General features: G+C 47.8%; 1 protein-coding gene across 2 annotated transcripts; it reads right to left on the reverse strand.

Annotated features, from left to right (window-relative positions):
- Window positions 1–317: 317 nt before the first annotated feature.
- Otp (orthopedia homeobox) lies at window positions 318–9,872 on the reverse strand. 2 transcript variants are annotated; one of them, XM_005356479.3, is made up of 3 exons: window positions 9,591–9,872; window positions 7,892–8,301; window positions 318–2,336 (listed from the first exon to the last, which is right to left on the reverse strand). In XM_005356479.3, exons 1-3 carry the CDS (start codon window positions 9,625–9,627, stop codon window positions 1,806–1,808), a joined length of 978 nt encoding a protein of 325 aa, XP_005356536.1. In that variant the 5' UTR covers window positions 9,628–9,872; the 3' UTR covers window positions 318–1,805. The 2 variants fall into 2 exon arrangements, with proteins under 2 accessions (XP_005356536.1, XP_026639468.1); XM_026783667.1 differs by lacking the exon at window positions 9,591–9,872 and adding an exon at window positions 8,637–8,878.
- Between the last annotated feature and the right edge of the window lie 1,997 nt (window positions 9,873–11,869).

Consider the following 11,869-nt stretch of genomic DNA (forward strand, 5'->3'; position numbering starts at 1 on the left):
CCAAAGCCTCGCGAGACTCTGAGCTCGCGTGGAAAGCGCCAGGCCCGGCTTCTGCACTTCCTGCCTGACGGTCCTTGCAAGGCCGGCCTGTGTCTGCAACACAGCAAGCAGCCTTGCTGTGAAGGCCTCGCGGGGCTGCCCAGAAAGTACACCCAAGGCTACTGCGGGGGGGGGGGGGGGGAAGGGCCTGGTACCCCAACGCACAAGTTGAGATTAACCCTCTGAGATTCCCTCCCAATCCTGCCGGTCCAAGTTACACCAAAACCCATCATTCTCCGTATCACATACTGAAAATGATTTTATTTTTATCCATTTACATTTAACTTGATATAAACTTGTCCGGAAAAGTCAAATAATATGCTTTATATTAGCTCAAACATTTATTAAGAAAACCAAATTCCATAAATAAGCACAGACAATAAGTTAAAACATATCACAAATTGACCAGTATGTAACGAGAATGCTTTATCTACACAAAACATCCTATTTCACGTTTGTTCATTCTTAGAAAGCGCTTCTGTTCTCTGGGTTTGGATTTGACCAGCACATGCAGAAGGAGCTGATTGTGTTTCTCTGTACAAAGTTGCAGGGTTGTTAGATGTCCGCCTGCGCCCACCGGCGGCCGGCAGGAGGCCGAGGGGGGCAGGAAGGACGCGATAGGACGACCACAAAACAACCAAGGGCACAGAGCAGCGAGAAGAGAAAAACAGAAAAGGAAGCAAACGAACACCAGTCCTGAAGGATCTAGAAAAGACATGTGGCTTTGCTTTTACAAAAGGAAAAAAAAATTCCTTACGTGTGTATTTTGTTCTTCCTATAAAGGCCTATCAAAATGGGAGAGATCACCCCTTCCTTCCTCACATAACCGCTTCAGTTTGCTCCAGCCACCCAATCCGCTGGCATGTTCCTCCTGAGAAGCCTTCCCTTCTATACCCTCACACCTTTGTGCTTAAGAAAAGAAAAATCCGAGTCGTGGCTCGTTGTTATAACGAAAGCGGTCTTTTGTAAGCCAATAGAGGGTTGCGTGGACGGGACTGGGTAGACAGGGCAGGGTGGTGGTCCCGGAAAGAGAGGAGTTTGGAGAAAGAATACAGGGTTAAATCAAATTACATCATTTGGGCCCTCAGATGAGGCGGTTGGTAGCAGATGCTTGTCCACCTTTAAGACAAAAATCCCTAACATTGTGCTGTACCTTGAACACGTCCGTGTGTGACCAAGATGCACTGTGTGTGTGTGTTTGTCCGCGCGCACGCGGGCGTGTAGAGTCTGAGCGTGAGCTATGGTGCGTGCGTGCGTGTGCGTGTGTGTGTGTGTGTGTGTGTGTGTGTGTGTGTGTGTGTGGTGTGTTTCTGCCCACAAACCAGTCCATTGGTGTCTGATTTCAGATCCTGAGTCGACTCCCTGGTAAGTAAAATGGCGGGAAGGATGCTTTCTGCCGGGCGCGGAAGCAGGGGTGTGAGGCGCTGGGAGAGAAGGAGCCCGAAGGGAGGCGCGGGCGAGGCGGGGTCTTGGGGACGTTGTGGGGTGGGGGGTTGTGACCAATGTGTGGCCGGGGACGCCGCCAGGCAGAGGCCGGGAGGAGGGCTCGAGCACGACCTGGGCAAGCGGGAGGCTGGGGCGGCGGGCAGCGCTGGGCTCGGGCAGCCGGGCGGGAAGGGGTGGGAAGGGAACTTGGGGCAGCGCTGGGGCTCGGGGAGGACCGGGGACACCGGGCGGGGGAGCTGGGAGCCCGGCGCGCGCGGCCGAGGGTGTGTCGGAGGGGTGGGTGGCGCCCTGTGGTGCGGGCTGGGCTGCGCGCAGCGGCATTAGGTGAAGCTCATGGAGACTGTGTGCTCGAGCGCCTTGCGGCGCAGGGACGCGATGCTCGTGCCTCGCCACACGTCGCTGCTGTCCGGAGAGCTGCAGAGCTGGGGCGAGCCGGAGACGTTGCTGGGGCCGGGGAGGGAGGCGGGCACCATGCCGGGGAAGGCGGGCTGGTAGAGGTGCGACTGCAGCCCCGCGCCGTTGGAGCCCGCCAGGCTGTTGGACAAGCCCATGGAGTTGGGCGGTGGCCCCGCAGCCAGGCTGCACTGGGACAGCGACTGCGCCATAGCCTGCTGGCGGCCGAGCGCGGGCGGCAGCGGCAGCTGGGACACGCCGGGCATGGCGGCCGCCGCCCAGCGGGTGTCGTTGGCGTGGAAAGAGCACAGGCTGTCACCCATGGCGGCGGCGGCGGCAGCAGCGGCCGACGGGAACTGGGGCAAGCCCGGCGTGGGCAGCAGAGTGCCTGGCGCGCGGAACACGTTGGTGGTCTTCTTGCGCTTCTTCCACTTGGCGCGCCGATTCTGGAACCAGACCTGCAGCGGGCGGGGTGGGGGAGACAAGACCCGGCGAGGTTAGCGACCCCGGTGGGAGATCGAGTCCCGGGAGCCCGGCTTCTCACTGTCACTCGACCCCTGGCTGAGTCAGTGCTCCGGGCTCGACACGCCCCCATGCCCAGCGCGAGCTCCGGGTTCTCCGCCTCCACGGAACGACGGACGTCCCTTTGCCGCCACCAAGCGCAGACTCCGGCGGCGCTCTCAAGTCGCGGTGCCCACTGGCGCAGAACGCACCGAGCGAGCACCACCAGTCATACCACCGTGTGCAGCGTTCAGCACCTCCTGCATTCTGGCATAGTCTGTGCATTGTACAGATGCACCAGTCTGCAGGCAGGCATGTGTCAAGGCTCGACCCACAGGTGTACAAATGAAGATAAACATGAGTACCCATGTGGCTTAATAGCATGTCTTATAGCACTGATGGGGTATAGAATTTTCAGAAACACTGGAAATTTGGAAATTGATGAAAGGCCACGAATGACATAAACAGTTTCAAAATCGAAAGACAAAGGAAACCCCCTAATATCATGGTTGACAGAGCAGAGAGGTTAATATAGTGACCCGTGTGGCAAAGCTAGCCACTGAGCTGCCCTGGTGTTTGGTTGCCACCTTGATTTCTGATTCCTCCCTCAGCGCTTGGTGGAACTGCCACAATGCTCCTCCCTGTCTCACTCCCAAAATGCTGTGAGGGCACCTTTGTCTGCAGTTCCGGTGTGCTGGAACTTGCAGCCAGAGTCTTGGATCTATGCCTCCCAGTAACTTACCTCAGATCCCTAACATGTGTCTACTGCCTGCATTGCACACACACACACACACACACACACACACACACACACACACACACACACCAACCCGCCTCTTGTGTTATAAACTAAAGCAAATACAAAGGAAAGGAAGTCAACTTTAGAACTCTCACTGGTCAAAATGCAAATCTAAATTTGCTGGGACGATGGCTGCATCTTTCTTTTTCCAGGAAGAACTGTTTAATAAACTATACCTCAAACAAGCCTCCTCAGTTTTCCTTCCTAGTCGTGGCCCAGGAATGTCAGAGCCTGCAAATGTGCCTACAAATGTAAAATTCACTATCACAGTGTGAGAATTCCTCTGAATAATAATAGACACCCCATCTGACCTTGATAATGTCCCATCTCCACCGATTCAAACTTCATCTTTCAGCGGAGGGAGTTCTCAGTGCACTTCCTTGGCAGACTTTCCTTTAAAATCCTGTTAGCAGGATGACTCCTGATACTAACTATAAAGTGGGGTGGGACAGAGATCAAATATTGACTAGTCCTGTTAGAATTTGGCTAACACAACCTGTTCTCCACATCTGTGACCCCCAAAGTGATTTACCTGGCAATCTGACCTATGTAGTGTTTGCTTTGCAAGTTAAAGTGTCAGGAATATGGACCCATTTGCCTTCACTCTTGGTAAACCAAGGATTTTTAGCCGTGCAAGTGTGAAGAGCTTTGCAGTCTAGCGTTCTCTCTGAGGCCACCGTGCCTTCCTGCCTCAACTGCGACTTTGCTCACCGGCTTATCTTTCTCTAGTGTGTACACCAGCTCCCACACTGTCGTTTAACCCGTGCTGGGGATGGTTATGTATGCTGTAGCCCTTAGCTGCAGCTCTTGAGCTGGTGGCACAGGATTAATGAGGCCGCAGGGCCCTTGATGGTGATGTTGGGATCAATGTGGCCAATTGAGCTGTGAGCAGCCTTTGGCCTGAGGGGGAAAGAAAGTGGGGAGACCTAATGTCCCAAAGACCCTTTGAAGCCCTCACCCAACATTAGTTTGGGGAACTGGACAAGAGGAAACCCTTGACTGACTCTGGGCTGTATTCAAAATGTTCTCCCAATGCACCTGCAGTTTCCAAGGGGCGCTTTGAAAGAGAGTTGAGATCAATTCCTAACACTCTGGAGCCAGTGAGTCCTAGAGGGTCAGTGTTTCAGGAGGTGGTAACTTGGGAGAAGAGGTGGAGAAAGAAGCAAAAGAAAGAAAAACCACATCAAACTGCACAGCAGGATTTCAAGAGCAAACACTGCTGCCAAAAAAAAGCTTCTGAATCTAGAGTCTGCTCATGCACACAAGAAAAAGAACCACTGTTAAAGGGCTAAATATTAGAGGAATAATCGAAAAACCATGCTCAATTATGTTTGAGTGTTAGTAGTCAAATGATGACTACAATTTTTTTTATGTTTCATGGTTTACTGAGATTCAAGGGGGAAAAATCTTCATGGCCTCTGAGCACCTCCATTCCAAGCTGTGATGCATATGTTTTTAAAATGTGAATGTTTCCACTTGAAAACTAGAGCATGACGGGTTAAAATGCAGACAAAACCTAAGGGAGGCTTTCAGGAAACACAGATGACAACTCCAGGAAATATATTAACCACAGCCAAAGATCCAACTTTGTACTCCGTTTGAAATGCAGCCCTCAATACAACAGTGAGAATCTAATGGAGGTTGGAATCTAAAAATCCACTTTCATGATATCTGCTGTTACAGTAATATAGACATACTGTAAATGTATTTTAAAATATATAGCCCGTTTAATTCCCCAGCTATAAATGGCTCAGGAATAGAGAAAGAAGGGGAGAGAAAACGAATATTACCCCCACACACACACTTGAAGCAAATGCTTTATGAAGACCTCATTGGAATCCAGCAAATGATTAATGTGAAGATTTGGGAGGAAATCTGGGGCGCTGTATTAAAGCCTAGATCTCAGGTTCATTTCGATCAGCCAGCCGTGAACTCTGGGCCGAATTCATTACACTTTAATAGTGCTGGGAGAGGAAGAAAATGCAATTTCTCATTCCATTAGAAAACTAGAAAATACTCTCAGCTTGTCCCCCTATTAAGATGTGGCAGGTGACAGGGCCATTCTGAGGGACACGGTCAATGGAATTACAGCACATTATTTTTGTCCGTATAAAATATTGAAAGGCAAGCCTGACTGTGCAGAAGTTATTCCACTGATTTGGTTTTTATGTAAATAAAATATTGAAAGTTAATTAATCCGTGCTAGAGACTAATGATTATGCTTATTATATTGCATTTGATCGCATAATTTGCATGATTCTCGCATTGCTGCTTAATAAGCCATTCCAGGTTATAAATAATTCTGAAATTGGTTTCTAATAATGGCATGCTATAAAAGGAATGGTTTTATTACACTAGCCAGAAAAGGGGAGCAGTATCCTACACAGAATTGGCCTTGATATCAGCAGAGGTGCTTTAGTAAATACTTCACAGGGTGATGTAGTCCAGATAAAGACAAAAAATAAGTGTGTTGGATAAGTTAATCTAAAATGAAAAGCATATTTGAAAACATACAATTGCAATAAGTTGAATGTTTTAATCAGCGCAGTGGCCCCCCACACTGGAAAGAATGTGTGGCAATCTGCTAACTATAAAGAAAACTGTGAAGCACTCATCATATAAGAATGTAAACCAATTACTATTTAATTTGAATTTGGTCAAGGAGCAATGGTACAGTGAGTTGTGAAGTAAATACATTTTCCATAAACTGTTTTTGCATTACGTTACATAATGTTAATCATTGTGAAATGCTAATTAAGAAGGTTATGTTGATCTGATTACTTTTTAAATTATGAAACATTATTTTTAAAAAATATTGAAATTGCCATTCTATTAAATTGTTTCTATCAGTAGGCTTAAGCTATTATTGTTGGTTGAACATTATGCTAGAACAATTAACATACTTTATCTCTTTCTTCTTGCATATTCTTTTGTGTATTTTTTCAAAATAGCTACCACACAGTGTATATTTTATTTCACTTATAACTTTTTCTATGAAAAGAATCACTGTCATTAACCTTTGGAAGACCTAATAAAGTTTAATAGACCTCATTTTCTTTTTTCATAAAATCAGCCTTCCAATTATATTTTATTTGTGATTCTAAGTTCTATTTTAATTTGAACTAATTACCAATATGTCTAGGTTAAGACTAGCACTGCATTCTCTAAAACAAAATTTAATAGTTAAGATTTCTCTTGAGGACAAAAAGTAAATTTGTGAATTTTTATTCTCCGATATTGAGCCTACAATTAAGCACTGGAATTGGCATGTGTTGAGTTTGTGTATTTCTATAACAGTTTGAACCCACACTTAAAGAGGCATGTAAGGTGAAGATTTAAAGAACGGAAATATGCCTGAACAGTGTGATTAGTACTCTTCATATGTGTAATGTCTGTGTCCCATCGTTCAAGTTTTTCATAGTTTTAATTTTACTAATGAATGTCCAGATTTCTGTTGAATAAATGTAGCAAGAATTAGGAATATTTATCTATAAATTTGACCATTTTAAGACCCTGTTGATACTCGTTTCTTATTAGAACAAAACTACACATTCCCGTTTAGACCATCTACAAAACACCAAATGGAAACAAATTCTGATTTCCTGATCAATCAAATATAAGTGAACTGAAGTTCTTAAAGTTAATTTACAAAGTCAAGTAACACTGTTTGAACAAATTAGTCAATTTGGCACCCAGTTTTTAAAAGAAAAAATCCAAAGTAACCGGGGACGAAATCTTCAGCACCGTGGATAGCTCCAGGCTAAATGCAAGGTTTCGCCCGAGCGCCTATGAAATAGCAGGTCAGTCTTTTGAAAGGGAAAGGAAGGAATTTGGGATTCATTAATCTTATACTTTTCTCTCCCAAATATTCAGAAGAGGTACAGGTGAGAATTCCTAGATCCCACACAATTACAACTTGGAGGGTGGTTGGATAAAAATAAGGACACGATAACTATTTTCTCTATTACAGGTTAATCTTTCTGACCTGAAAAATTCCTTCTTCGGGTCAGATATCTGAAACAGGAAGTGCTCAATTCCTGCCTTCATCCTTAGCTAAATCTAAATTGTTTTGTTAAAATTAAAATCCCAGGGTTCATAGATGGTGTGGTATTTCCGACAGTCCCAACGCCTCATTAGATCACCAAGCTTTTGAAAACAACAAAGCTGAGAATATTTTCCCTGAAAGTTGAGGGTGATATTTAAGAGAATAAAATCACACTAGGAAAATTGAGTATGCCACCCCTCTTTTAAAGGCACCCAGTGCACAGTAATTCCTCTTTCCTGTTTTCTGTGTAATTGTGACATTTTCCCCATTTATCCAAATTCGTAATAGAAACTCATTACAAGGTAATGAAACGCTTGTCAATAGTGAGAGCAGGAGCAAGGTGAGCGCTGGGCTTAGCTGCTGGGGAGACACGAAGGTTCCCTTCTCTGGAGGCTAGAGTTGGACCCGGCATCCCCATAAAGCTGGGCTTGTTTTATTGTTTTGGTTTTGTTTTTTGAGGGGTTTCGGCGGGGTTGGGGGGGGGATGTGGCTACAATGGAGATAGTCCACTGGGGCCTGTCGATCGTCATAGCCAGTGTTAGGACGAGAAAGAGCTCTTCCTATCCAGCAAGTGCCGGGATCGCAGCGGCACAGAATACCTAGCTCCTCGGTGCTCTAGTCCTCCGGTCCCTCCTTGCGCCCCCGCCCCCAGCCCAAGTCGGGTGTACCTGTACTCGGGACTCGGTCAGCCCGATACGCAGCGCCAGCTCCTCACGCATGAAGATGTCAGGGTAGTGAGTTTTGGCGAAGCTCCTCTCCAACTCGTTGAGCTGCGCTGGGGTGAAGCGAGTCCGGTGGCGCTTCTGCTTCTGTTGGCCCTGCTGTTGACCGGCTTGGCTGGGATTGGGGCCACCCTGGGGCCCCGGCTGCTTGTCAGGGTCTTTAGCGCTCACCGCCAGGGAAGCAGGAGTAGAGCCCACGGTGGTGATGTCCTCGCCCGGCAGCAGAGTGGTTCCTTCGACTGGATCCGAGTTGGGCGCCAGATCCCCGGGATGGCCCCCAGGGTCAGAGCCCCCCACGCCCAGCCTACACTTCACAGCCTCCCGGTGACCCAGAAGCTCGGCGGCATCTTTCATACCTAAAGAGGGAAGGGGATCTCGGTCACTACTTTCCCGCCGAGGTCAGGAGCAAGGTGTCTTCCCTGAGCAGCTCTCCTCCAACCCCATCCACCGCTCCCTCCGTGCCCGTGCTCGCGCTCGCCCTGCCGCGGAAACTGCCTGGTGTCTGGTCCTCAGCCGGGTTTCCCAGGATTTGGACAGCTAGGTTGAAATAACATTTCTTGGCCTTTCCCTTCTCTGCACAGCCGGTTCTGATGATGGTCCACAGCTGCGACTTTCGCATCTCCCACAAAAAAAACAAAACAAAACAAAACAAAAAAAAAAAACACTCCCAGGCCCCGGCAATAAAACAAACCCGAGTTCTTTCATTAACTGTATCCCTGGTGTCCCAGGAACCCTTGAGCAAAGTCTTGGACGGGGGATGCGGGAGAGAGAAAATCTGGAGCGTTTTCTCCGAGGCTGCCCCAGGTGCTAATGCACTCTCGCCAATTCCCTCTGACTTTTGGAAGATGAATACGTCTCCAAGCCTTCCACCCCTCAAAATAAACCCCAATCAGCTCCGCCTCCCCCTCAAATCAGAGAAGGTGTTTGGAAATGGAGTCACATCCATCACGAAAGATGGTTCCTAAGACGGAACCCAGAACCCGGTAACCCAGAAAGCTTTCAAGAAACTCGAGCAAACTCGATAGCCATAACAGTGAATCAAACTTTAGAGAATTCAACTTTTCTCTCCCGAGAAATAAACTGTTCGTCCCTCCCAGTCATTGGCAACACCGAGTCCCTTGGAGAAGGCGGGGATGCCCGGAGAATGAGCTGGGCTTTCCTCTCAAACAGCACATTTAGTAAATCCGCTTTCATACAGCCACTTCTCCTTCAGGCCAGATTAATATTTTTAAAAGAAAACAAATTTAACCACACTTAGAGGAGGAGGTGGCAGAGAGAAAGGAAGAAGAAAAGGGAGACGAAAGAAATTTCAAATCAAAGCAAACAAGAGTGGAAAAGAAAGAGAAACATCTCCAAACAAATTATCACTGGCTAGAACTCCTCTTAAAAAAAATTAAGGGGAGAGAGGAAGAAAAAAAAAGAGAAACAAAAGGTGCCAGCATTCCTAACTCCTTTTTGTTTTGGGATCTACATATTCCATAGATTTTTTTTAAAGACGATGTTAAATCAAATTAAACTTTAATACAGCACAATTACTTTTAAAGAAATTAGTCCATTTAGGGCGCATTAAGGTAAAATAAGGAACAAATTGACAATTTCCTGCCCGGGCTTCTCCTGGCTGCCCGGGTGAGAGGCGCTCACTCACCTAGCCTCGCGTCCAGGAGGTCGGCATGAGACAGCATCGCGCACCGCTCCAGGGCGAAAGCTGTTCCCCCCCAAATTTTAGCGGCTTTAAGTTATTTAAAATAGATATAAGCTATAAGCTATACGATATAGATATATATAGATCACCTAAATGAAAGAAAATTCGGTTTGTGGTTAAAAAGGGGGCTTCTTGCATTATAATGTCCTTTAGAGAGACGGGGAGGTGCTTAACAGTTGAATGAACCCGTGAGCAGCTCGGCGAGGGGACCAATCAGGAGGGCAGCCTGCAAATGTCAGCGCCCGGAGAGTCCCCCACTCCGCCCGCCCGCCCGCCTGCGCCTGCCGGGAGGAGGCGGCGGCCGCAGCCCAGGCAGCTCCAGCCTCCAGCAGCCGCTAAAGCAAGCAGCGGCCACCTTGGCCTCGCCCTGGGCCTCTGGGCGAGCTCGGTCAGTCCTTCCTTGAGGTTTTTCTCCAGCCACACCTTCCCTTTCCTTGTCCTGTCTTGCTCGTTTCACGGGTGCAGCTCGGTGTTTCAGGTCTAGGATGTCCCTGAAACTGGGGCAGTTTGAACACCAGAGCAGGGCATGACCTCCGCATGACCTGAGAGTCCTACCTCCAGCCCCGCCCGCACCACCTAGGCGACACTGGACCGCACCCGGCTGACAAACTCTGGCCTCTAGGACCACCCTAAATTTCGCCACTGCTCTACTACTACAGGCCTTAGCTAGGGATTCAGACTCATCAGCTTGGCCCTGGGGCCTACTGAGCCCCAATCCCACCTCGGGCCTAGAGAGTAAAAGGGAAGTTGGCTCCCCCTACTCTGCCAAGGCCTGCTGTCTACTGGGGGGTGGGGCGGAGGATTCACTAAGTGTGTCCTCCTCCCAAACTCCAGAAGCTGCATTCCCGGACCCCCCTGCTTCATGGGCCTACAGGTCTCACCTCGGTTCCCAACCTGCCTCCATCAAAGTTTCTAAGTCCAGTTAGACTACCAAAGCCACTTAAGGCTGTAAATAAAGTTAAACGCTCTTTATTTTCCTCTTGGATATGTTAAACTACTTGAACAATTTAAAGTGCTTTTGCACAAGTGAAGCGAACCATTTCTAATGTTCTGATTTTTCAGAGCCAGCCAACAACAAAGTTTAGATTAGTAATATATTTCTAACCAGAGTAATTTTCAAGATCATTAGGCATTTATGTAATTAGTGCCAAATCTATAAGCTTTTATTACGATTATTAGAGTAAAATCAGTATAAATTTGTACTAATTTACTACTGTTTAGACTTGGCTGTCAAGCCCAGAGGTTCTTATTGTAAATGATAACTAGGGAAATTAAGTGCAAAATTCTGTACCGTTTCTGATCTGCTCCCAAACAATCCGTTTCAATTGTATTTGCAGCGGAACATGATGCCCCTTTAAAGTTATTTGACTTGTATTTTTATTTGCAACACAAGAAAAATGCCCTCTACCCAAGGCGAAATGAAAACTGATATTTACTACTCCCAACTTGATTAACATTGATTTTTAATTCGAGAGTGATGCAATTAAGATTATTCATTTGGTGCAAATAAAGCTCCCACAAAAGGGTGGCCCTCTGAAGTCTGTTTTAAATAATACCGAACAAATGGCTTTTTTTGTTCGTCGTCCAATTGACTTACACAAAACATTGGAAATGCTGCCCGAGAGCAGATGCGAGAGGGTGTGTGTGTGTCCCCTTTACCGTGTGTGTGTGTGTGTGTGTGTGTGTGTGTGTGTGTGTCAGGGAAGAGCAAGTAGACAAAGGAGGTTGCGAAGCAACTCTGGAGCAGTTTTGTTTCCTGCTTCTCTTCCTCAGCCCTTTTCAAAGTCCTGCCGCGCGGGCGCGCGCGCGTGCATACACACACACACACACACACACACACGAATGCGCGCGACCGTACTGGTGCACACACGCTTTTGAGTGCAGGGACTAGGTGAGCTGGACCTCGCTCTCCCGGAAGCTCGGGACCTGGCCGGGCTGTGGCAGCCGGCCGCAGCGGGTACGAACTCGGCCTAGCAGGAACTGGGCACCGAAGCCCGGGATGCGCTCTAGGCGGAGCACAGGCGACTGCCGTACGCCTGGAGCCTTGGGGGCTTTTCGGCCGGCGCCTGGTGCCTTATCCAGAAGGGTTTTGCCTGGGAGGGATTTTCCAAGCCCTAAAGCAAACTGAGTAGGGTCTGAAAGCAGCTCGATTTCCTTTACACAAAAAAAAAAAAAAACCAAATTTGACAACTCATCGGGTGCGCGCAGTAGGAGTGGACAGT

This window comes from Microtus ochrogaster, chromosome 19 (assembly GCF_000317375.1).
Source record: "Microtus ochrogaster isolate Prairie Vole_2 chromosome 19, MicOch1.0, whole genome shotgun sequence".
Taxonomy (NCBI): Eukaryota; Metazoa; Chordata; class Mammalia; order Rodentia; family Cricetidae; genus Microtus; species Microtus ochrogaster.